This window comes from Girardinichthys multiradiatus, chromosome 15 (genome assembly GCF_021462225.1).
Source record: "Girardinichthys multiradiatus isolate DD_20200921_A chromosome 15, DD_fGirMul_XY1, whole genome shotgun sequence".
Taxonomy (NCBI): domain Eukaryota; kingdom Metazoa; phylum Chordata; class Actinopteri; order Cyprinodontiformes; family Goodeidae; genus Girardinichthys; species Girardinichthys multiradiatus.
Genome location: NC_061808.1, coordinates 375,001 through 401,776, shown reverse-complemented (window position 1 = coordinate 401,776; position 26,776 = coordinate 375,001). Strand labels below are relative to the sequence as shown.

General features: G+C 44.4%; 1 protein-coding gene across 10 annotated transcripts in view; it reads left to right on the top strand.

Moving 5' to 3' along the window:
• The window catches only part of myo6a (myosin VIa), an 86,715-nt gene that overhangs the window by 23,791 nt on the left and 36,148 nt on the right, over positions 1 to 26,776 (top strand). For all 10 annotated transcript variants that reach the window (XM_047388849.1, XM_047388848.1, XM_047388847.1 and 7 more), the window contains exons 3-15: positions 3,827 to 3,896; positions 4,017 to 4,090; positions 4,514 to 4,643; positions 4,930 to 5,035; positions 5,342 to 5,397; positions 5,469 to 5,566; positions 6,609 to 6,773; positions 11,347 to 11,427; positions 15,186 to 15,366; positions 16,238 to 16,382; positions 23,739 to 23,896; positions 24,077 to 24,168; positions 25,076 to 25,148. In XM_047388849.1, coding sequence (XP_047244805.1) covers positions 3,827 to 3,896; positions 4,017 to 4,090; positions 4,514 to 4,643; positions 4,930 to 5,035; positions 5,342 to 5,397; positions 5,469 to 5,566; positions 6,609 to 6,773; positions 11,347 to 11,427; positions 15,186 to 15,366; positions 16,238 to 16,382; positions 23,739 to 23,896; positions 24,077 to 24,168; positions 25,076 to 25,148 — 1,429 coding nt within the window. The remainder of the gene's footprint in view (positions 1 to 3,826; positions 3,897 to 4,016; positions 4,091 to 4,513; positions 4,644 to 4,929; positions 5,036 to 5,341; positions 5,398 to 5,468; positions 5,567 to 6,608; positions 6,774 to 11,346; positions 11,428 to 15,185; positions 15,367 to 16,237; positions 16,383 to 23,738; positions 23,897 to 24,076; positions 24,169 to 25,075; positions 25,149 to 26,776) is intronic.

Genomic DNA, 26,776 nt, shown 5'->3' with positions numbered 1-26,776 from the left:
GCGCGGCTAAGTGCGTGTCTGCAGGAAGGAGCGGGGCTGACTGTGTGTCTGCAGGAAGGGGCGTGGCTAAGTGCGTGTCGGCAGGAAGGGGCGCGGCTGAGTGCGTGTCTGCAGGAAGGGGCGCGGCTAAGTGCGTGTCTGCAGGAAGGGGCGGGGCTGACTGCGTGTCGGCAGGAAGGGGCGTGGCTAAGTGCGTGTCGGCAGGAAGGGGCGTGGCTGAGTGCGTGTCTGCAGGAAGGGGCGTGGCTGAGTGCGTGTCTGCAGGGAGGGGCGGGGCTGACTGCGTGTCTGCAGGAAGGGGCGTGGCTGAGTGCGTGTCTGCAGGGAGGGGCGGGGCTGACTGCGTGTCTGCAGGAAGGGGCGCGGCTAAGTGCGTGTCTGCAGGAAGGGGCGGGGCTGACTGCGTGTCTGCAGGAAGGGGCGTGGCTAAGTGCGTGTCGGCAGGAAGGGGCGTGGCTGAGTGCGTGTCTGCAGGAAGGGGCGGGGCTGACTGCGTGTCTGCATACCTGCGGTGTGAAGTGATGAATCATCTCTGGAAGATGAAAACTGTTCTGTTTGTATTGATTTTTGACACAAATGAATATTTTTAAAGAATCTATTTTTTAATATTAATTGTACCCTAATATTGATTATTCTGACAAAGGTAGTTATAGTTTAATTTATTTTACGTTGTATCAAACTCCTAAAAGGGTTTTTATTTCTCTCTTGGTTCATTTTGGGTGAAATCCTTATAAATGACTGAAAACGTGATGTTAATCCTGCTCAGCGCCTCTGTCTGCTCCTTCTGCTGAAGAAGAAGTAACTTCCTTCTTATGGACCTGTGGACCCTACAAGTTATCTAAAGTGGCTTTCAAACAGGTTCCCCTCCCCCATAATTCACTTTTCCTCTGGATGAGAAGCCTCATCATCCCGTCTCTCACCGTCTCTCACCTTTTAATGTCATTGATAGGTTGTCACCACGGTAACCCCCACAGCTAGATTCCCTGGAGAGGCCTTGGCGTTCCCCGTCCTGAAGCCTCCAGGAACTGTTTACTGTTGGACAATAAAACACAGAAATGTCACAGCCTAGCGGGTGCTGTCTAATTCCCGGGTCATACATCTGTCCTGGTAATGATGGTATTTCATCAGTGTTTTCAATGTGCTGAAAATGGAGCAAATGTGTAAACGTTTTAAAAGTCAGTAACAGCAGGAAGACACGCTGGGAGGAGCCGTGCCAGAGTTTACTGTGGTTCTGTTGTTGGAGTTAAAACCTGCAGGATACTTTGAAGCATTCGTGTTCTGCAGCCATGTAGCAAGCAGCATCAGTTTATGTATGTCATGTTTTTTCCAGGTTCCAAATGTAAATCCTGCTCGCTGTATGAATAGTTGGCCAGAATACATGGAGAACTTGAGTGTTTTAGTTTCTAAAAGGAACGTAAAGGATGGAGAACTCTGGAAAGACTTTGACATGAATAATGTGCAGGACTCCTAAGTCAACGACCAGCTCAGATGTTCAGTGTTTCCACCTTTATGTATGAGTTTGCTGTCTTCATGTTGGAGATGTTCCAGAAGTTTTCCCTTTAAAACAACGTTCTTGCTTTAAAAACCAGACTCTATCAGCACGTTAGAAACACGTTAAAACACATTTGAGCAGATTTGAATATTATATGCAGTTCTGCCGTTCGACCTCTCTCCCAGTTTACCCAGAACAATGGCCAGTGTGCGCCAGGGTCTGACCAAGTGTCCATGGTCCAGTGTCATGCTGTACCGGGTCTTTGTCCAGATGGGTGTCCCCTCTCTTCATTGTGCTGTTTCATCTCGCAGGTTATCTGATGAAGCTTAGTGGGAATGCTGGGAATGTGCTCTCCTCATATCCAAACCTTCCCTGGAATCTGGGTCAACGATCTCCGGGCTTTCTGTAGAAGAGTTTTTCTTTGGGCTTTGGCTGTTTTTCATCTTGTTTCTGTTTGACAAAATCAAATCAGTTTTAGTTCTGGCAGAATTCTCCTCTCAGGTAGTTTGTGGTTCTGATAAACTGCTGGGGGCTCAGACTGGGGACTGGAAAGAATGGATCGCCTCAGGGTCCAAACTAACTCCTGAAGATCCAATTGGACTCTGCAGGAGTTGGACTGGGCTCTGTGAAACTTCAGTCATGTGTATGTTCAGAAAGCCTCGTACTACGGCAGCTTCAGGAATGTGGGACTTGAAGTTCAGCTGCAGCCACACAGCAAAGCTCTGAGGGGTTCACTAGAACCAGATGAAGATCAGCTTGAAGCACTCAAACACTGGATGCTAACAGGGAAGCAGCTCTTACCCAGTCAGAACCAGTGCGTCTTTAAACAAGCGGTTCTGAATGAGTGGGTCATTCTCTCTGTCATGGTCCAGGGAACTCATCTGTTTCTACCAGCCCAGCTACAGAAACTCAGAAGAAGCTGCTCAAGGTTCAGATAATTTCAGATGATTTGTATCTGCAGCTGTTGGACAGCTCAAATCTGCTCTGAGGTCAGGAGATGGACGGAGAACATTGCAGATCTGCGTCTATCTGTCATGTCCATCTGTAGCTTCTCCATCCTGTTTCACCTGATAACTAGTTCTGAAAGACTGAGTAGAAGATCACCAAATGTATCTTTCTGTCATCTAACATGTGTATGAAGAACATCCCTCTAACCCATTACCCTGTCCAGCTCCCCCTGGAGAATCCCAAGGTGTCCCACCTAATGTTCAGTTAGACTTCACCCTCAGAAGCAAAGGCAGAGCTTCCACACTGAGCACATACACTCACCGGTCACTTTATTAGGTACACCTTGCTAGTACCGGGTTGGACCTCCTTCAGAACTGCCTTAATCCTTGGTGGCATAGATTCAACAAGGTACTGGAAACATTCCTCAGAGAGTTTGGTCCATATTGACATGATAGCATCACACAGATGCTGCAGATTTGTCGGCTGCATCCATGATGAGAATCTCCCGTTCCACCACATCCTAAAGGTGCTCTACTGGACTGAGATCTGGTGACTGGAGACCATTTGAGTCCAGTGAACTCATTGTCATGTTCAAGAAACCAGTCTGAGATGATTCATGCTTTATGACATGGCGCGTTATCCTGCTGGAAGTAACCATCAGAAGATGGGTCCACTGTGGTCATAAAGGGATGGACATGGTCAGCAACAATACTCAGGTAGGCTGTGGTGTTGAAACGATGCTCAATTGGTACCAAGGGGCCCAAAGTGAGCCAAGAAAATATCCCCCACACCATTACACCACCACCTCTGGCATCAACAAGGCATTTTCACCCACAGAACTGCTGCTCACTGGATATTTTCTCTTTTTCAGACCATTCTCTGTAAACCCTAGAGATGGTAGTGCGTTAAAATCCCAGTAGATCATCAGTTTCTGAAATACTCAGACCAGCCTGTCTGGCACCAACAACCATGCTACGTTCAAAGTCACTTAAATCACCTTTCTTCTCTATTCTGATGCTCGGTTTGAACTGCAGCAGATCATCTTGACCATGTCTACAGGCCTAAATGTATTGAGTTGCTGCCATGTGATTGGCTGATTAGAAATTAACGAGCAGTTGGACAGGTGTTCCTAATAAAGTGGCCGGTGAGTGCATCTTCAGTCTTATAAATGGATTCATTTATGTTTCATAGGTACATGTACAGAACTCAACATGAACATTATATCTTCTTTGTTTCCATTTAAAACATTTGTTGTATGAATATATTTTATATCTTTCATATTTTGTTTTCCTGACATTTTATGTGGAATCTGGAATGAAATAATTTAATTCATTCAATAAATATGTTTAATGAAATATTTCTTCTCTATTGTTTCTCCTCTTGCAGACGTTTCTGGCTCCCATCAACCAGGTTTTCCCTGCTGAGGATGACGTCACCAAACATGTGGAGGATAACTGTAGGTTTCAGTCTGCTCCTTCATCTGTTATTGATGCTGATGTTGTTCTGCCTTCCATTCTTTAGGTGGCGCTCTGATCCTGGTGCTCTGCAGTAACTCTGCCCTGTCTCTGCCTCTCAGGCTCTCTGATGTACCTAAATGAAGCTACTCTGCTCAACAATGTTCGAGTCCGCTACAGCAAGGACAAAATCTATGTGAGTAAAGCTGACCTTCATGCTGCACAGCCACAGGAAGCCTGAAGGACAGTGAAGCAGAGCAGGATTTTTCTCTGGACCTCAGGCCTGCATGAATGAACTTTAAACTGCTCCTCATAAATTTCACACCTGACCACACAAGACTCAGTTGAACTTTGCTTTGTTAGCTCATGAAATAGGAGCTGCAGATTGGGTGCACCCCGCCATCTAGTGGTGCCGGGTGGAACTGTGCTCAGTGAGGAGTTCTTGGTGTTTTTGTGGAGGTTTGATAGAAGATTTAGCTTTCCTCACATTATTTATTGTGCAATACTTTCAGCATGAACTGATCCAGTTTTAATATCCAGCAGCTTCTAGCAGATGATTTGGTTTAAATCACAGAGTGAACTGTTAGTTTAAAGAGTTTTCTTTTTCTCTTCTTTTCAGACGTATGTTGCCAACATCTTGATTGCAGTCAACCCGTACTATGACATCCCAAAGCTTTACTCAGCTGAGACCATCAAGCAGTACCAGGGCCGGTCACTGGGGACGCTGCCGCCGCATGTCTATGCCATCGGTGAGATCTTTTTACTCTTAAACATTTTGGAGTCAGCTTCCTCGGAAGATGAGACAGGTTTAATCTGGGGGAGTTTGGAGTAGACCTACTGCTCCTGCATGTCCAGAAGGGTTCATCTGATTAGGATGCCTCCCACTGGGAGGAGACCCAGGGCAGGCCCACAGCGCTCTGGTGGGACCATAAAGATCTGGGAATGTCCCTGCAGAACCTGGAAGATTTAACTGATGTGTGTTTCTGGGAGGAGAGGATTAATCTGCCAGTTTCATGTCCATGTGTTGCTCTGCAGCTGATAAGGCGTACAGGGACATGAAGGTCCTGAAGATGAGCCAGTCCATTATTGTCTCAGGAGAGTCCGGGGCCGGGAAGACCGAAAACACTAAGTTTGTGCTCAGGTAGGTGTGGATGAAGCTTCCTATCTGCAGTTTGCCTCCAACATTTTGGGATGAATGTGCACACATCCATAGTTGGAAGAACTGGGTTTCTTTAGCCAGGTCTGTAGTACCACGAAGCTAGATTTCTGAGGTTTCTATGAAATCATCTTCCATAGAAACCTCTGGCTTTTTCAGAGGCCCGGATAACTTTATTTTTTCCTGATTAATCAGGACTCGGTGTTGTTTCTAATATTGTCAGCACAGTGTGTGATGTTCAGGTTATAACAGCTTAATTTCTCCTTTATGTGTTGTGGGCCACAATTTCAGATACTTAACAACATCATACGGGACAGGGCAGGACATAGACGAGAGGATAGTCGAAGGTAATCATTATTACTTCTCTTAGCTGGTATAATAAATGAATGTTCCTAACTCAGCTGTCTGATTTCTGCAGCTAACCCCCTGCTGGAGGCTTTTGGAAATGCTAAAACTGTCCGGAACAACAACAGCAGTCGCTTTGGGAAGTTTGTGGAGATCCACTTCAATGAGAAGGTGATCTGCTCTGTTTTATTAGAATAAACTGCAAAAGAGTTTTCCACTGAGGATTTTATGATTTAAAGATGAGGTCTAATAAATGCAGGTATTTAGTGCAACTCTCTTCTGTCGTCATACAAACTTTTAGCAGTAAAAGAGATCATTAATACACCGTTTTACCTGAGAAAGACAAAACCAGCAGCATCAAGTCCAAGCTTCCTGCAGCCATCCTCAGCATGTGTCCTATAAATGAGTTGGTTTGTCTGTATTTAGTTTTATCTTCATCTGTTATTGTAACATTTCATTAATATTTAGACTCATTCAGACATTATTTGTGGTTATTATTGGCTCTTTCAACCAAGTATGAAAACCCTTAAAGGTGAGTTTTAGTCCATCAACAAAGAAATGTTGGTGCAGTTTTATAGAGCTATGAACACATTATGAACCAAAGATACAGGTTTTCTAAACAGTTGACTGAATTTACTCTGGGATACCCCAAGGCTCTGTGTTGTATGGAAAGATTCCAGTTTTGGTTCAAGTTTCAACCATTTTCTAACAGGCCTCCCAGGTAATGAAATGACATCATCAACACACCTCATCTAAGTGAATGATGCATTGATTTCCAATGAGGAGGATTGGTTTCATTAAAACATTGGAGTATGAAACCTCATGTGTCTTGGGGTTCCCAGTTCCTCAAGACGAAATAACCTCGTCAACACGCACACATGAGGCATGAGTTTTAATTGGATTGAAATGAACTGCTTTAGTTACAGTGAAACATGCAGACAAAGACGTGCCTCAGGGCTCACCGCTTGGGTCTCTACACTTTCTCAAGTTTCATCTTGTCTCAGTAATTTCTATCTTTAGGAGGATTTACTGTTATCTTCCTAAGAATTGTCTTAATATACAGCCAGTTCTCCACCATCTCTGCTGCTTTTGGTTCCACATTCATAAAATCAGGTTGTATTTGACTCTTCCTAATTCATGGTGCCGGACAGACAGAACTTTCTGACTCGATGCACGGTATGAACATGTTTGTCCTGTTTTTATTTTTCCTCAGAATGCAGTTGTCGGTGGATTTGTGTCCCACTACCTCTTAGAGAAATCACGGATCTGTACACAAGGCTCTGAGGAGAGGAACTACCACATCTTCTACCGCCTGTGTGCTGGAGCGCCAGAGGACATCCGGCAGAAATTCCACCTCAGGTCTCCGGATACCTTCAGGGTAGGAACATTTATATATCTTCATACACAATATGTAGATCAGTAGAGAACCTAAACTAAAGTGCCTTGCCCAGGGGCACATAGACATGTAACCCACAACTTTCAAATTGCTAGACGACTACTCTTCTCATTAACGTATGTTGAAAACCCAAACATTTTATCCAGAAGAACATTCTGGGTTTAAATGATCTCTAACATGGATCTCTAACACCTTCTTGTGAGATGCTGAGGAAAGCCTGCAGTATAACAAAGGAGGTCTCTTTCTGCAGGAACCTGTTCCCAGGTACACCTCCACAGGGAAAAAATGCTTTAGTTGACATCAGAGACCAGATTATAGTCCATCCCTGAAATCTGCAGTCCATGTCCCTCCATGCTGTCTTTCGTCAGCTTCTTCTGTTCTACCCTCAGTCTGCCTGTCCACATAAAACCACTATGATGTTGAGGACATCTCAGACTTTCTGTTCAGGAGGAAATCAGAGAAAATCACCCAGCCGTTGCAGAAGCAGCACATTAGTTCGTTTCCGGCTCAGTGGTCTGTGTCTGCACCAGCCTGCAGCTCATCTGTCTCTCCTGAACACCAGGGGGCAGCAGAGGTCCAGATCCTGACTGAAGCTGCTTGATGTTCTCTCTTTGTCCAGTACACCTGTCCATCTTCCGTTTTTCCCAGTGAATGTGAGGAGCCAGGGAGATTTAATCTGTTTATTCAGAGTTGGGATCAGAAATAAAAGAATTCTGATGAGTTCTAAACGTCCAAGAGAAATAAAACAACCAGGTTTAGTTTTTATTAATCAGATCTCCAGCTCTTTATACAGGCAGTAGCTTCGCTTCAGCCTCCTATTGTCACCTGAGTGGGTCCCGAGCAGGAAGGTTCTGGCGCTGAGTCCCTCTGCAGCTTATTGTTCCTCCAACACCTTCATAAATTTGCAGCTTTGGACCCTGCTGCATCACAAGCCTGAGATATTTGATGATCTCTCTGCTGAAAATGGCTCCTGAGTCAGGATAGTATGAGGTAATCAGTGTTGCCAGGAGTGAACTCCTTTCAGAACGTGGTCATCACGTCAGCTTCAGCTCTGCAGAAGCTCAAGGTTTTAAATTCAAGGCTCGGTCTTTAGGAAGAACATCTGAAGGCTGAAAGATCTGGACCGTCTTTAAATAAAATTACGATGACAAAAAAAGAAGGGAAGCAACTTGACTTAATGAGGAAGAAGAACATGTAGACATGAGTGAAGAAGGCAGGACAAGTCAAAGACCAGAGGAAGGACTTAGGAAGAGAACACCAGTCATGGATTATGAACCAAAATTAAGGTTGGATTGATGAGGAATAAAGAACGAGGTAATGTGAAATAAAGAGCTGGAAAAGGAAAGAAGAAGGAGGATCAGACAGAATCAGCTACAGGAAGCAGAATATTTATTTTTAATTTAACCTTTAATAAACCAGGTACATTATTAAGAACAGATTCTTATTTACAATAACGACCTGGCGGGAAGGGAGAAACACAAGGCTAAATCCAGCAGAACATCATTACAACAATGTACCAGCAAATCATAAAACACTGTGACATACACATGGAATAAAATTAAACTGTTAAAACTCTGTTGAAGTGATGCTGCTGCTGCCTCTGGGGATTAACTGAACATGTAAAGCGTTGGGTTGACTGCATAAAGGTGAATGGATGAGCCTAGAGCCACTGTTGATAACTGATTTCTATAAACTGAAAATAGGATAGGTCCAAGATGGATCCATGAGGCACACCACAGCTGACAGAGAGAGGCGGAAAAATGACACGGTCTGATTGCTGCAAAGCAGAGGCTATGACTTTAAGACCCATACAGCCATGACCCGGTCTGAAGCTAGACTGAGTAGCACAGACGATTTTATTCTGGTAATGGAAATCTGCCAGTTGTTTATGTACGTATTTTTCTATTATTTGTTGCATACATGGCAAAATTGAGATGGGCCATAACAATTAGGGTCAGACTGATCTCTACCCTTAAAGACGATGTATACAACAGGTGTTTTCCAAGCCGATGAGATTTCAGCTGTTTCAAAGGACAGAGTTATTGAGTCCTTTATCAGTGATGCTGTGATGGCCGCAGCTCACCTGATAAGGACAGGGTCCAGCTCATCAGTTCTTCTAGGACCATTTGTGCTGAGACTGGCTGTAGGCCACAAACAAAAAGACATCATGGGTTAAAAGAGTAGAAAGTGAGGCCAGTTGGAGATGAAATAAAATGGGGAATAAGAACAATATTGGCGAATAAAAATAAAATTGGAAACAATTAAAATAAGAAGTAAGATGGAACCATAAGCAGAATTCAATGCTGAAATGGGAGCACATGAAGGAGAACAGAGCTGAGGAGCAGCTTCACATGAGAAGTTTGGAAAAATGCTGAGAATCTGAAGGAGAAGGTCAGAAATGCAATGAAACAAAGAACAGGTTTGCTGCATCTCTGGCAGCAAAGCAAGAGGAATATCAAGCATGTATCCATCACTTCAGCAGATTCATTGAGCAGGAAATACTCTCTGAGGCTTCAGCTGCTTGTTTATGTCCGTCTGTTGGGCCATAACCCGACCGAGGGTGTCCAATAAACCAGCACCACCTTAAACCATCCTCGGATCCAAAACATGAGTTCTGCAGAAGAGGCTGCATTAAACTGAGTCAGGTCCACAGAGGAACTAATGTGTGCAACATTCTGACTGCATATTTTTGTGTCAAACGTTTTAACAAATAAAAAACTGAAAAGTGGGGCGTTCAATATTATTCAGCCTCTTTACTTTCAGTGCAGCAAACTCACTCCAGAAGTTCAGTGAGGATCTCTGAATGATCCAATGTTGTCCCAAATGACTGATGATGATAAATAGAATCCACCTGTGTGTAATCAAGTCTCCGTATAAATGCACCTGCTCTGTGATAGTCTCAGGGTTCTGTTCAAAGCACAGAGAGCATCATGAAGACCAAGGAACACACCAGGCAGGTCCGAGATACTGTTGTGGAGAAGTTTAAAGCTGGATTTGGATATAAAAAGATTTCCCAAGCTTTAAACATCCCAAGGAGCTCTGTGCAAGCAATCATACTGAAATGGAAGGAATATCAGACCACTGCAAATCTACCAAGACCCGGCCGTCCCTCTAAACTTTCATCTCGAACAAGAAGAAGACTGATCAGAGACGCAGCCAAGAGGCCCATGATCACTCTGGATGAACTGCAGAGATCTACAGCTGAGGTGGCAGAGTCTGTCCATAGGACAACAATCAGTCGTACACTGCACAAATCTGGCCTTTATGGAAGAGTGGCAAGAAGAAAGCCATTTCTCAAAGATATCCATAAAAAGTCTTGTTTAAAGTTTGCCACAAGCCACCTGGGAGACACACCAAACATGTGGAAGAAGGTGCTCTGGTCAGATGAAACCAAAATCCAACTGTTTGGTCACAATGCAAAATGATATGTTTGGTGTAAAAGCAACACAGCTCATCACCCTGAACACACCATCCCCACTGTCAAACATGGTGGTGGCAGCATCATGGTTTGGGCCTGCTTTTCATCAGCAGGGACAGGGAAGATGGTCAAAATTGATGGGAAGATGGATGGGTCCAAATACAGGACCATTCTGGAAGAAAATCTGTTGGAGTCTGCAAGAGACCTGAGACTGGGACGGAGATTTATCTTCCAACAAGACAATGATCCAGAACATGAAGCCAAATCTACAATGAAATGGTTCACAAATAAATATATCCAGGTGTTGGAATGGCTGGTGTGGCTAGCTGGATGATGGTGTTGGTGTTTTTCCCTAGCGTCATGTAACTGTGTGCTGCTGTCAGCCTTGGCCAGATAATAAATGGTAATATAATAAACAGGGGGCATGAGGTTCCACATGTTCATACTTGGTCTCTCAGCAGACCCTCTCGGAGTGTTTGTTGCTGAACCGTCCTAAGGCCCCAGTCTAGGTCCAAGAAGAGAGATTACATTTGTGATGGTAGGACCCCTTCCCAGCATGCCTCCCAGACAAGCAATCAACAAACTGTTTGTGTTTACTGGTGGTCATGGAGACCTGGTGACACCAGGATGCCACTCTTTGCTGCAGGTCTGTGATCCTTGGAGATGTTTAAGCTCTCTCACCATCCTCCTCACTGTGTGGGGGAAGATAATTCAGGTTCCGGTCCAGCCTGATTGTCTCAGTTCCAGCTGGTTGAAGCTGGTTAATTGATTGGAGAATACGGGTCAGTTTGAGCCGATCAACTTAAAACAAGTTGAAAAGCTTCGGTTACATTTCTTTCTATAGATTTTAAGGGTGCCAATAATTTACAACACTACTGACTGTTAAAAATAATTTCAACACGTGAGACTTTTCCCTGCTGGAAAAAATGTCCTCAAACTAAAGATGGGCCTTCTCTAAAATGTTTCAGTGGGGTTATGTTTCTGCAATGAAAAAACTAAATTCTTTCATTAATAAAACAATAGGAATGTTTCTAGATTTGATGTGACGTAAATCAGCCACATTGGAGAAATCTTTGTGATGAGATGATATAGTCGTAGTAATTAGATTCACGTTTCTTTTCTCTGCTTATCCTGCAGTACCTGAACAGAGGATGCACGCGCTTCTTCGCAACCAAAGACACGGACAAGCAGATCCTGCAGAATCGGAAGAGCTCAGAGGTAACGGAGGACTGAAGCGTTTGATTGGATCAAATCAGCCGTTTGCTTCTCTAAAACCAGAAATAATCCGAGGCTCATCCAGTAGCGAGACCAGTATACCATAAAAAAATGACTTATTTCTGTTTTATATTTTATATTTGTGTTGATGTCTCATGGCCTTGTAGCATAATTACTCTGAGGTTTAATACTTTCTATATCCACCAGGATTTCCACAAACACAAGAACACATCAATGTTGTGTTCTGTGTGGGTTTCCTCTAAGTCCAGCAGGACTCTTTTCATATTCGGGTCAGAACCAGCGTGATCTGATATGCTCTGGGTTTTCATGATGATTAAATCTTCACCGTTTGTTTTGAACATCTGGCCTAGCAGTTAACACCTGGCTGAAGTGCTTCCTCTTAGAGGAACCTGACTTTTGTTAAACACCAACTAATAACTAAACGTTGGGACATGTAAAGGTTCTTTCAGCTAATTCTGACTCTGCAGTTTGTGGTTTGGGTCCTTATGGCTGGTTCAGAAGTTATCTTTCTGGTAGAACGTTTTACCTTTCTGCAGATGGATTCAAGTCTAATAATCTGAAAAATTTAAAACAAGTCCAGTAAAGCATACTTGTTTTAGTTTCCATTTCAATTAACATTACCTAAGAAGAAGTACACCTGTATGCAGATGACACCATGTTTTACTTGGCTGGAACTACCTTCAATCAGGCAGGTGTATGGCTTGAAGTTCAGTTCACCTTTGTTGTCAGCAGTTACACACATAAAAACCATACAACAACCTGATCAACAACAGTCCTCGCATGCTGGACTTGATCAGTCTGACAGCAGCAGTGATGAAGGATCTCCTCAGTCCGTCCGGTTCACAGATTGACCTTCTAAAGTTGAACTCAGCCCGCGGTCGCTGGTCAGGATCAGACATGATAATCTTAGCTTTCTTCTGATATCATGGAGGTCGATAAGATTGCCAAGAAGGATGCAGCGGTTTCTTTAGCGACCGCCGGCAAACGGTTCTTATTCCTGTCTGAAAGTGACCCAGGTCAACAGATAAAAGGTAGGAAAGGACTCAATCAAACAAGAAAACACCTTTGGAAAAACAGGACAGACAGTTAAAAAGTGCATACACTCAGTTTATTATCACTAAGTACTCCCAGGTCTATATGTTGTTGCACCAGCTCCAGTGTTTGGTTGATGATCAGCACCAGAGCGATCGAGGTGGGGCTTTGACTAAAGTAATTCTTTCATCTTAAGGAATAATTGAGGTTTTTTTCCAGGAACAAGTCCCATATGTTGGATTTTTCCACCCAAGAGGGAGACTTATTGACAGAAAGTATTGGATTCTTTGGGTTCAGCTGTTCCTTGTTTCAGTAACCTGAGAACTGAACCAGAACCATTGGGCTAGATGTTATCTTTTCTTTTAGAAAGCATACAGTCATCAGAACTTAATAAAAGGCATGTGCCTTACCAATTTCTGCCAGCAGGCGGAGTAGTTTAACCATTTGTGTGATTTAATTGGAACCTTTCAAACAGGTAGCGATTTTTCAGATGCATTCGAGTTGTTAAATTGAATTTCATGCGTCTACACTGAGTTCCTCTTTCTGCATCCAGTCTGAGGGTAACATGCGCTCTATGATAGACTTGTTGGATAGAAGAAAGACTCGTCTCTGCAGACTGCATTATGGCACAGACCTGCTGTCTGACCTGAGTCAGCAGGTCTGTGCAGATTTACACCCTGTCCCTCTTATCGCTCTTCATCCTGACTGCTGTTAGTCTGATGGCTGCTGGAGGCCTGCTGAGGCTGGCATCTATACTAATCTGAACTGGACAACCTGTGTGAAGACAGTTCAGTTCAGAGCTCTTATTGTCCTTCAGAGAGCTGTGTGTCTCTGTGATGATAATAAAACACACAGGTGGTACTGCAGCCTGCAGGATTTCACAGAAACATCTCCTGTGGTAGCATCCAGTCGGTGTTCCTCAGGACATCATTGGATTGATTACCCGACTGATCCAGATGTGTTTGTAGCTTGTAGTTTAATCAGCTGGGACAAAAAAATAAAGCAGGAATATTTAGCAGCTTAGAACCAGCTGAACATGATTCCATCTCTCAGATACTTTACCAGCCTTGTTGTTGGTGTCTGCAGAGCAGATCTGCATATGTAATCTCCTCATTTAGATGTTTGCAATCAAACATTTTAATTAGCAGCTCGACTCATAGCTGCACAGTACAGTTAATGCTCCGCTTTCATTTAAAGAAGCAAACCTCATCATGTGAAGCGGACTTTCCTGCTTTCGGACTGTGATTAATTATGCTTCTAATACGGCGCCTTTGTTCATTTCCTGCAGCTCACTGTTATTAATTAGCAAAGCTGCTAAAAGGAACACAGACAATAGCAGGAATGAAGTTAACCCCTTCCTAATCTGAATTCAGTATCCCAAGAGCTGAACCAGAACCAGCTGTGGGAAATGTGGAAATGGTCTGACTGATTCTGATTTATATAACTGTTAGATTTAGGTGCAGAAATGTTGAGTTGATGAGATGGCGTGTACAGGCCCAGCGTACCAACAGGTGTGGGAATTGAACTGCAGATGGAAAGGGGGCACATAAAACCAGTGATCGGTTTTATGTGCCAAACCTGCTGCTAGTGTCCTAAAGTGGATCATGGTGTAGCGGTAGACCGGGTGCACTGTGTACAGAGGCTGCAAGTCCTGAACGCAGCAGTCAGGGATTCAAAGGTGAAGGTAGGGAGGATTTAAATGGACAGCACCAATCCACACTCCCAGAGAGAAAGCAGAGCTCTGACCAGGATTACTGCTATCTGCTACCTGAAGACATCATTCATCACATTTTCGTAGCAGTTAACTCAAAGGGAGTTTACAATGATCTACAGACCTTTAGGAATAAAAGCCTGAGAGATGTTTCCTAACAGTGCTCTGCTGTGTTTCTGATTTATTCAAACTTAATCTGTGGAAAATCAATAATCCTGAAAAACTGTGATCAAATTAATCAGCATCTCTCTTGCTCCAAATTTGAGGAGATGCTGGAAGCAGAGGTTTGCATCTCCTTTAAATAAATATTTGCTCTTGGGTTGTTGGATTTTATACTATAGCCACCTGGGGACTGAGTTTAAATGTTGTTAGCAAGTACAAATACAGAACCTCTGTTGGGTAATTTCAGGTTACCAGAACACATGACCTGCAGAGCAGCAGATAAAAAGCTCCAGCTTCAGTTCAGGGTCTATCCAGGTAGTCCTGCTTCCCCATGTTTGAACTGGAGCGGAGCATCATGGCTGCTCCAAAAGGAGTTTGCCCCCGAATCGAATGTGTCGGATGTAGTTGGCAAGCGTGGTCCAGGCCACTGCATGCCTCTCATGACCCCTGCTTTAAGCATGTACACCCTACGCTCCGTGCACGGCTGCTACATGTGTGTTGTTTCCCTGGCGTGTGAAGCTCAGGGTTAGGACTCGCCCAGATGTATTGTTTCCACACATTACAAACGTTTTCAACAGACATTTAACTACATTTCTGCGCCTCCCTCTGCTGCACATTCTGCTTTTAACTCTTCTTCTCTTGCTGTTTGGAGTGAAGTGACCAAGGTAAAACAGAACAGCGCCCTCTTCAGGTCTGAGGTTAATGGGATTAGGAAATAATCTGGGTATTAAACTGAAGTCAGTCAGATGAACTACTGTGTGACTTTTGTTCATTTAGTTCAAATTAACCAGTTTGTTTGACAGGCAAGTTTAGATGTTCTGTTCTGGTTCCTCAGCACACAAAGTCCGGCCCATTGAAGGACCCGCTGCTGGACGACCACGGCGACTTCAACAGGATGTGCGTCGCCATGAAGAAGATCGGCCTGGGCGACACGGAGAAGCTGGACTTGTTCCGGGTGGTGGCTGGAGTCCTACACCTGGGGAACATTGATTTTGAGGAGGCTGGAAGCACATCAGGTGAGCTGCAGAGGAAACACCTGAGTCTGAGCTCAGGTCCAGACGTGGGACTGAACTGAGCTGCAGAAAGAGCAGCTTGGTTGTATTGATCTGTCATCCTGTAGTTTTTAATCCAGTTGGATGTGATGCAGCCATACGCTGAAAGATTACACTAGTTCAGCATAATTACCACCTAGTTTCTCATCCGTGTCCTAATGAGATGTTTCTCCCCGTATATGGGAGGTTTCTGAGCTTCCACCATCAGTTTCAGCTTTCAGTTTCATTAGCTTATCAGCAGCAGAAGAGCATTTTCTGAATTTTATCCAATCAGAATCCCGACAGAGGGGTAACCCATAATCACCACGGTAACTGCAGCATCAGCGCAGTAACCAGAGCCTTGCTGCAGCATCACAGGAGTGACCTTTCTGAAACATTGTGCTTCGGGCCAGTGAACCTGAACCAGTGGAACAATTTTATTTTCATGCTTATTGACTCAAATGGTGATAAAATGCTCTCATTTCTGTGTAATTGATATTAATGGTTTGTCTGTAAACTGTTTCACTCTAATTTGATTTGATTCCAGTTTGGACCGATGGAGCTGATGAGATTTGACAGATTCTGACCCGTAATCGAACTAAAATAATGCCTCCTGCTGCAGATATTATTTACGTATTTATTGCAGCCGTATAACCAAATGCCTTCACTGTAGAAAATGACTTTTAAATTATTGTCAGAGCAGAACTGCAGAGATTAGCACCACTTTGCATCTAAAACTTGATTTAACTTCAGACCAGATAAAAACACAAATAACTGAAATATACCATTTATTATAATATATATAGTATACACATTGGGCTGTGTTGATGGTTTTGCCCTTCTCTTCGCCTTGCAGGCGGCTGCACCATCAGAAACCAGTCGAGTCAGACGCTGGAATATTGTGCTGAGCTGCTGGGCCTGGAGGAGGACGACCTGAGAGTCAGCCTCACCACCAGGGTCATGCACACATCAGCAGGGGGCGCCAAAGGGACAGCCATCAAGTAAGAGGCACTACGTAACACACACACACACAGACGATATGAGTGACTCCAGCCCGGTTCAGCCTAAACAGTAAGGTGATGGATGCAGATATGAGGGGGGCTGTTGGTCAAAGTAATACGTTACTGAGAGACTGATAGCAGAGGATCAGCTGGTTGGTTCTGATGCTGAGCCAGAAAGATCTGGACCAAACCAGACTCCAGGTTGTGATCCTGCTCTGGAGAAAACAAACTGGGACAGCAGTTACCTTCTGCTCTGATCTGGGATGATTTTAACTGAATTTTATTGCATTATTACAGGTCCTTCTCAAACTATTAGCATATTGTGATAATGTTCATTATTTTCCATAATGTAATGATGAAAAAAACTCTTTCCAGTTATATGTCACAGATTTGCAGATAACATTTTAAAAATCCACTATTAATAAATAGTTTTGAATTTCTTGATTTTCACTGATACATATATTTTCTCAGCAACAATAAATTAAAAAGTAAAAACAGCTTAAGGTCATTGCTAAAGAAGCTGGCTGTTCACAGAGTGCTGTATCCAAGATTATAAATGGAAAGTTGAGTGGAAGGAAAACGTGTGGTAGAAAATTCTGCACACACAGCAAAGATAACCGCAGCATCAAGCGGATTGTGAAGCAAAGTTCAATCAAGAGTTTGGGGCAGAGTCGCAGACTGCAGTTGGAGTCAGAGCTTCCAGAACCATAACTGTATCCTGGACAGACACTGACTCCACTTCATAGTTACAGGCTGATGTCCTCCATACCATGCTGCATTGATGCAGTTGTTCATCGAGTCCTTACAAAGTACTGAGTGCAGATACTACAGGTCCTTCTCAAAATATTAGCATATTGTGATAAAGTTCATTATTTTCCATAATGTCATGATGAAAATTTAACATTCATATATTTTAGATTCATTGCACACTAACTGAAATATTTCAGGTCTTTTATTGTCTTAATACGGATGATTTTGGCATACAGCTCATGAAAACCCAAAATTCCTATCTCACAAAATTAGCATATTTCATCCGACCAATAAAAGAAAAGTGTCTTTAATACAAAAAACGTCAACCTTCAAATAATCATGTACAGTTATGCACTCAATACTTGGTCGGGAATCCTTTTGCAGAAATGACTGCTTCAATGCGGCGTGGCATGGAGGCAATCAGCCTGTGGCACTGCTGAGGTCTTATGGAGGCCCAGGATGCTTCGATAGCGGCCTTTAGCTCATCCAGAGTGTTGGGTCTTGAGTCTCTCAACGTTCTCTTCACAATATCCCACAGATTCTCTATGGGGTTCAGGTCAGGAGAGTTGGCAGGCCAATTGAGCACAGTGATACCATGGTCAGTAAACCATTTACCAGTGGTTTTGGCACTGTGAGCAGGTGCCAGGTCGTGCTGAAAAATGAAATCTTCATCTCCATAAAGCTTTTCAGCAGATGGAAGCATGAAGTGCTCCAAAATCTCCTGATAGCTAGCTGCATTGACCCTGCCCTTGATAAAACACAGTGGACCAACACCAGCAGCTGACACGGCACCCCAGACCATCACTGACTGTGGGTACTTGACACTGGACTTCTGGCATTTTGGCATTTCCTTCTCCCCAGTCTTCCTCCAGACTCTGGCACCTTGATTTCCGAATGACATGCAGAATTTGCTTTCATCCGAAAAAAGTACTTTGGACAACTGAGCAACAGTCCAGTGCTGCTTCTCTGTAGCCCAGATCAGGCGCTTCTGCCGCTGTTTCTGGTTCAAAAGTGGCTTGACCTGGGGAATGCGGCACCTGTAGCCCATTTCCTGCACACACCTGTGCACGGTGGCTCTGGATGTTTCTACTCCAGACTCAGTCCACTGCTTCCGCAGGTCCCCCAAGGTCTGGAATCGGCCCTTCTCCACAATCTTCCTCAGGGTCCGGTCACCTCTTCTCGTTGTGCAGCGTTTTCTGCCACACTTTTTCCTTCCCACAGACTTCCCACTGAGGTGCCTTGATACAGCACTCTGGGAACAGCCTATTTGTTCAGAAATGTCTTTCTGTGTCTTACCCTCTTGCTTGAGGGTGTCAATAGTGGCCTTCTGGACAGCAGTCAGGTCGGCAGTCTTACCCATGATTGGGGTTTTGAGTGATGAACCAGGCTGGGAGTTTTAAAGGCCTCAGGAATCTTTTTCAGGTGTTTAGAGTTAACTCGTTGATTCAGATGATTAGGTTCATAGCTCGTTTAGAGACCCTTTTAATGATATGCTAATTTTGTGAGATAGGAATTTTGGGTTTTCATGAGCTGTATGCCAAAATCATCCGTATTAAGACAATAAAAGACCTGAAATATTTCAGTTAGTGTGCAATAAATCTAAAATATATGAATGTTACATTTTCATCATGACATTATGGAAAATAATGAACTTTATCACAATATGCTAATATTTTGAGAAGGACCTGTAGATTAGTTTTTAATAAATGTGAGACATTGTTTATTGCTGGAGAGAAATGATGGATCTTTTGACCAGTTTTCAGCAGCTGGAGCATTTCCAGCTCACACCTGTTTTCCATCTACAACTTCACTGATTTTATCTGACAGACCATCAAAAAAATCTGTAAACTGTTGAGTTGTGTGTACCTGAAGCAGAGTCAAACTGCAGATGTTCTGTTTGTGGCCTCAGAGGGTCTTCAGAGAACATTGGAGAACAACCAGCATCAATTCAAAGTTCTGGTTCAGTTTGAAGCAGGGTTAGGTTCTACAAAAACATCCCAAGCTTTGAACATCTCCTAGAGTTCTGTTCAATCCATCAACATGGAGAGAGGATGGACCACCTGTTGAGCTACCAAGACATGGAGGTCCACCTAGACTGATATTATGGAGAACATTAATCAGAGAAGCAGCCAATCATCCTAAACTTACAACCGCAGCTACAACGAGATGGTTTAGATCGAAGTAAGTTAATGTGTTAGAGTGGCCTAGTCAAAGTCCTGGCCTCAGTCTGAGAATCTGTGGCAAGACACTGATGTTCTCGGATGTTCTCCATTCAACCTGACTGAGTTGAGCTGCTTAACAAAGAAGAATAGGAACCAATGTTTGTAGATGTTCAAAGCGGTTAGAAACAAACCATAAAGACCTGCAGGCCGGGGGTGGTTCTACAAAGTTCTGACCCAAAAGGGATGAATACAGATGTACTCCACACTTTTCAGATTTGAGTTGTTAAAACATGTTTAACACCAAGGATCATTTTCCGTCAACCTTGTGTTGGTCCATCACAGTAGATCCCAGTAAAACACACTGGAGTTGGTGGCTGCAATGAGACAAGTGATGAAGAATGATGTTTGTGTTCCTTTGGTTCTTCCTCATGGAGGTTGGAGAAGCAGCTTAACAAGTAAAACCAGGTCAGAACCAGATGGCGGCTGGGTCTCATGGAAAGAATTCACATAAACAGAAAGTGATTTAAAACCATATTTTAGGTCATGAATAGAAGGTAAGCAGCACTGAGGTCAAACACCTGGCCAGTGAGCGGAGGACCTCTGCCATCCAGAACATAATGATCTATTAGCTGTTTAAAGCTCAGCCGGGCCTGCTGGAGCTGACTGAGGTTCTGCCGCAGGTGCAGATGGTGGTGGTTATCAGCATCCAGAGAGGCAGCTGACTCCAGCTGACATTAGAGACGTGAAGCGAGGCTCATTTGGAAACGGGTGGAGGACTGGCCGGCTGCTCATATTGTCCCTGACCTCTGCAGATTGGATCAGAACGCTCCGGCTGCAGCAGATTATTGTAAAGTGGCCTTCTGAACCAAGCGCTGTTTGATTGGATCATCAGGTATTATAATCTGACCAGCAGCACCTGGAAGCCACTTAGATCCTCTTTCATGTGTGTGAATCAGGAAGGATGGACTTCGTTTTCCAAAGAAACCTTTCGGCTACAAAAACAGGAAACATTCCAGCCTGATTTGAATGAGGAGGGTCGGTTCTTTGGTTCCACGTAGCGGAACCTGTGGTGGTCTGAAAGCTAACAGAAACCGGACCTCTGGCCCTGTTTCCTGGATACTTAGTGTGAGCTTTATTCAAGGTTTCTGATGTAGGTAATAACATCACTGAGTCTGCCAGTAATGTGAAAACCTCCACCTGTAGAACCAGTGAAGAAGATGAACACCTTAGTCTTAGTCTAATCCTTCGTCTGCAGGAGTGATGAACGATTAAATAATTAGTGATTAATGTCCAGAGCTGTTTCATTTCTTCTGTTTTGTTAAATATTAAATGCTTAAATGTTTCAGATCAGAGTTTAGCATCAGATGAAAAGAGTTGTTTCAGTTGTTTTTAGTCAGTACAGGGAGACTAACTTTCCAAACCAACATGTTCCTGTGTGAAAAGTAAATACACCCTGAGCCTAACTACTGGTTGTGATAACTGGGAGCAGCACATAATGAGGTGCAACTGAGGTGTCTGTGTTGGAAACCAGACTTTCTGGGTCAAAGGTGTGTTTCTGGTTCCTGGTGCTGGTATCTGTAATCGCTGAGAGGTGGGCCAGTATGGTGGCTGCAGAGGTTCACAGGGAGTTCATGTGAGTGTCCAGACAGGCCGGCATTTAAAATGAGAGCACCTGTATTACAACCTCTGCTGCGTCCGCGCAGCTCACCGCAGCCGGAGGCAGGAATCAACATGGCAGGTGGTGCAGAGAGGCCGGGGTGAAGGTCACGAGCTGAGGGAACGTTCATGGACCAGAAGCTCTGGTTAAACTGAGAGCAACAGACTTTAGTTTATTTGGCTGTTGGTAATTGTTCTCCTAGGAACCTGTAGGAATCAGTGGGACCCCACTGGGGGTGACTAGGTCTGAAGGTCATCAGATTAAGTAAATTAGACCTTTAACTCTTGTTGATGTGGAGCAGCAGCAGCTCCCCTTCAAGGTCTTTCCTCATGATGGAGCTGCTCCGATGATTCTGAGAGCTGTCTATCTGGAAGACGTAATTGGTTAGAAGTTTTAATAAATGTCACTAATTAACAAAGTTAGTAATGAAACTCCGAGCCTCTAAAACGACTTCTGGAGGCTCTATGACCTGACCTCAGTAGGAACTCCCAGTGGATTCTGTCTGATTCAGAATATCCAGAACTGGAAAGAACCTCTGCTTGACCCACTTTTATTAAAGGTAACATTATTAAAGAAGGAACCTGGATGATGTTCCCACGTCTACAAGATCGGGTCATAGAGACATCAGGTCCAGGAGCCCAGTTCAGCTGCTTGGGTCTAGGTTCTGGTTCGTTCAGTCGATGGATGTTGGAAGATGGAACAGAAATGTTCCTCTCGTTCTTCACCACCACAGACGTCTTTACTGCAGATGAGGCTCCTCTGTTGTTGATGATGATGATGATGACCTCATCGTATCTCAACACCTTTATGGCCGTGTGGACATTCTAATGGAGAACATGTCAAGTGTTGGAGCAGGAGGTTGAATTAATCAGACCACCACACATTGAACTGGAACCTCTGTTTGCTCCTCACCTCTTTACGTCTGGTTGAAACAGCAGCTGTTAGCTTCAGTGCACTTGCTGGGCAGATTGTTCAGAGCATCTTGTAGAACGTTGCGTTGTTTAAATCAGTCCATCTGCTGCAGGGCGCCTCGTTCTCCTGATCTGACTCATCCTGCGGAGCACATTTAGACCTGATGGATCTCAAAGATGCTGCGCTGCATTTGTTCTGATGGGAATGCAAATAGTTCTGGTGCTGGAATGAATTCCAGGTTGGAGCTTCAGGAGGTCTGCCCTCAACACAGTTGGTGGTCTCATCACTGGATTAGATGATGGAAATTGCTGCTGAGCACCTGCAGGGATCAGATGTCTCTAGTTGACACGTGTGTCTTAAAAGGCTTCTTTCTCCAACAAGAGAGACATGAAATGGAGTTCAGATGTTGATGTCAGGAGGCAGAGATATTCAGAACCAGAACATCCTTGACTGTCATCACCACAAGTACAATGAAAGTGAGTGAAGAAGCTGCCTGGTCAAATAAAACCAGATGTTTTATCACTGAGGTTAGCTGCAGCTGCTGGATAGAAACTGTTGTTGGACCTGCTGGTCCGTAGCGTCTGCCTGACAGTTCTAACATAGCCTGACCCGGTCACAAGTGTCTATGATGTTCTGGGCTTTTTGGAGACAGCTGGAACTGTGAAGTTCAAGTATGGGAAGAGGGTATCTTCTGGGTCACGTTAACGTCCCCTGGAGCTCTTTCCTCTGAGCCACTGTACAGCTGGTGGACCTCACACAGATCCAGTAGGTCATTCTCATTTCAACAGAACAGCGATAAAAGGACACCAGCAGTCTCTGTGGGATCTTCTTGCTCCTAAGAACCTCAGGAGCTGCAATCTCTGCTGGGCCTTCTGCAGCAACTCAAAGATGTTCATGCTCCAGGTCAGGCGTTGTATTTATCCCCCTTCTCTGGAGATGGTAGTCCATGGAGATCTTTGACTCCTGGCTATGTCCACTGGGATCGTGTGTGTTAACAAACTCAGTTCTAACATGCCGTTCAAAGCAAGTTCCGATTTTAAGGAGATCTTGGCGACTCTAGATGTTGGTTGTTCCACAGAATCGAACAAGAAGCTTATAAACATCCAGAAGCAGCGACTGGAAAAACCTAGAGCCCCTGCAGCAGAACTACTCGTCCTCATCCGGTCCAGTTATACCTCGTGGTCAGTTTGGTGAACCGCAGCAGAGTCCAGAGGCCTTTCTTCATGACTGGATCTCTCCTTCTCTAAAATCTGCATCTCCTCCTGGTTTCTAGCATCTCACAGCCAGCCTGTCAGCACAGAGGGGCAGGTGGCCCAGTTCAGGTTGAACTGAGTCAGCCAGCAGGGGGAGCTGAATGAGGATGAGATGATGGGAAGATGTTGGCAGAGCTTTTGGAGGAGATGTTTCCACATGCAGCGCCTTTATTTACATAATGTGACTGAGAGAAGCTGCTGTAAAACAGTCTGAAGGATGTGTCTGAACTTCTGCCGCAGAACTTCTGCGTACCATCGAGCTCCTGCTGCAGACAGCTCTGCTTTTTCTACCAAATGGACCCGATCTTCAGCAGAAACCAACTTGTTTCATGGTGTTCAGACCAGAGAACAGATTCCCCACTGTACAGTACATTCCCTAATGACATTCAGCATAAAATGTTCAATTAGCTCCAGAAAAATAGGGTCTAGGATTTAGAAATGTCTCCAAGCTCTGCTACCCTCTAATTTCTGATCGTATGCGCAGGTATGCAGTTCACCTGTGCAGTTCATGTTTCTACTGCTGATGTAAAGATGTTGAGGTTGCTCAGATGCTTAAGGTCTTTGGTTGGTCCACAACCTCTTGAAGTTCTTGTTTCAACTGTTTTTGTGTGTTTTGTCCCAGAGTGCCCTTGAAAGTGGAGCAGGCCAACAACGCTCGGGACGCACTGGCGAAGGCCACCTACAGCCGCCTGTTTGACCATGTGGTGACCCGGGTCAACCAGTGTTTCCCCTTCGACTCGTCGGCCAACTTCATCGGCGTCTTGGACATCGCCGGCTTCGGTCAGTCACATTCAGGAAACTGAAGAAACATCTGAAGAAGAGGAGTTTCATGTTTTCACTTCAGTCTCAAGTTTATTTATGACCTGAAGCTCCAGAAATCAGAGCTGATGTTAAAGTTTCACCTGGTTTGGTTTTATGTGTGGATCGTTCTTCTCACCATCTGCTGCTTCTGTTTTCCAGAATACTTTGAACACAACAGCTTCGAGCAGTTTTGCATCAACTATTGCAACGAGAAGCTGCAGCAGTTCTTCAATGAGCGCATCCTGAAGGAGGTCAGTCTGGTCACCAGGAGGCAGCCAGTGGTTCCTCCCACACCTTCTCTAGACGGTCCATATCTGTCGTCACGACTACTGTTTCCCTAACCCTCCACTGAATCAGAAATGCTCACCATCTGGCTTTTACACCATCACCATTAAAACCTCTGGTTCATTCTGGGTTTCTGCACTAAATCAGCATCAGACTGGTGACCCAGTAATACCTTTGACTGGCTCTCATGCATCTGCTGCTAGCTTCCAGTTAACAGAAGAGCCAGGTCCTGAGATCCTTCAGGTAATAGAAACCAGCTCACTGGGAATGATGGTTTGCTTTGACCCACTTAGTCCGGCAAAGCCACTGGATAGGATCATAGGAGAAAAGCGCTCCTAAAGGTGAAAGGTTACTCTGTTTTTACTGTGGTACCAGTGTGTTAGCAGCCGGGCCTTTCTTTGAGCCACGACCCAGAGGTTTACCCTTGGTGGGTTTCGCTCCGGCTGTAGGAGGAGTTTAGACGTGGGCTTCAACACAAATGAACTTTGTCAGCCCTAAGATATCCAGTATGAGCTGTTGTCACGGTTACTGATGCTGTCCACACATTTTAAAGCCATAATGATGTTCAGGGCGTGACCTCTGGCACTGATGGTCCTCTCATAATGAAGTGGAGGACACTTCAGGGTCAGATGTGTCTCCTGAAAGGAAACTGATTCAGTCTTCCTGATCAGGTGTTGGAGCTCAAAGCTCTTGATGACCAAACATCTGCTGCCAGCTGCCAGAACCTTTAGTTCGTGATTTAACAGGGAAAGATCTGGACAAACAGCTCAGTCAGGGAGCCAGTTTGTCCTCCAGGGGACACCCCCGTCCTCATTAGATGGTTCCTCTACATGCTGTGAATGTCTCATTAGGAACGTGTCGGTTGCTTTGCAGGAACAACAGCTGTACCACAAGGAGGGGCTCGGAGTCAACGAGGTCCACTACGTCGACAATCAGGACTGCATAGGTATGATCATTGTGTTCACTCTAGCTGGACTTTCTCCATGTTTGGTTCTCTGCAGGGACTGATGTTACCTGCTGGATGAGTCCAGGCTGATGTTTGAGCTGGAGACTCATCAACGTGGTTAAAAACCCAAACTGCCGAACAGTTAATTATTCTGCTTTTATTACTTTAGTGATGTGATGTATAAATGTTTGATCCCAGCTTCCATCTCACTGCTACGATGGAGAATTCAGCTCACTTGGAGAAAGAAAAATGAGGAGGAACCTTTCTAAGAACTGTTTCTAAGACTAAGGTCCGAATGACACCACCACCTAGACCTGCGGAGCTCAAGCTTTGCTGAAAGGAGCTCCTATTGAAGAGGATTTCTAAATAAATCAATTCTTCCTCTTTCAGCAGATTAACATCCTGTGGACCTTCTCTGTAGGCCTCATGCAGGCTAACCTGCTCAGAAACAACACAGCAGTTTCCTCATTCCCTTTAAATATTATTTCTATTTTATTCTTGATATCACTAAAAACATTTCTTTTTCCTCCAAGTGAGCCAAATACTCCTTCATGAGCTCCTGATCTGTTCCCACATTAGCAGCAGGAAGCCTGAACGCTGGCTCTTCCTCCTGTTGGTTACTGGTTTTATCGTCGACAGCCTCGTCTGAACTTCTGAGATGTTTGTGTGGACACATCCAGTGAAAATCTCTCCTGGATGCCCATGTTCTGACGGAAAGCGTGTCCAACTCTGAAACTGTATCAATGTTAGATGTTTGAGTGGAGCAGAGTCAGCTGGTCCCTGTGTTCACACAGAGCAGAAACATCTCAGCTGATGCTCCTGGAAACACTCTGTAGATCAGACATAATCCAGATGTTGAGTCAAATCTGAGATTAAAGTTTCACACAAATTATTTTATTCTGATATTTTTATGGTTTATTTATCATCAGAGGTGGTCTGTTTAAATCCTGATATACATGTACATCTGATGTCCCTTCATCCATCCATCCATCCATCATCCATCCATCCATCCATCCATCATCCATCCATCCATCATCCATCCATCCATCATCCATCCATGATCCATCCATCCATCCATCATCCATCCATCATCCATCCATCCATCATCCATCCATCCATCATCCATCCATCATCCATCCATCCATCATCCATCCATCCATCATCCATCCATCCATCATCCATCCATCCATCATCCATCATCCATCCATCCATCCATCATCCATCCATCCATCATCCATCCATCCATCATCCATCCATCATCCATCCATCCATCATCCATCCATCCATCATCCATCCATCCATCATCCATCCATCCATCATCCATCATCCATCCATCCATCCATCATCCATCCATCATCCATCCATCATCCATCCATCATCCATCCATCATCCATCCATCCATCCATCATCCATCCATCATCCATCCATCCATCATCCATCCATCCATCATCCATCCATCCATCATCCATCCATCCATCCATCATCCATCCATCATCCATCCATCATCCATCCATCATCCATCCATCCATCCATCATCCATCCATCATCCATCCATCATCCATCCATCATCCATCCATCCATCCATCATCCATCCATCATCCATCCATCCATCCATCGTCCATCATCCA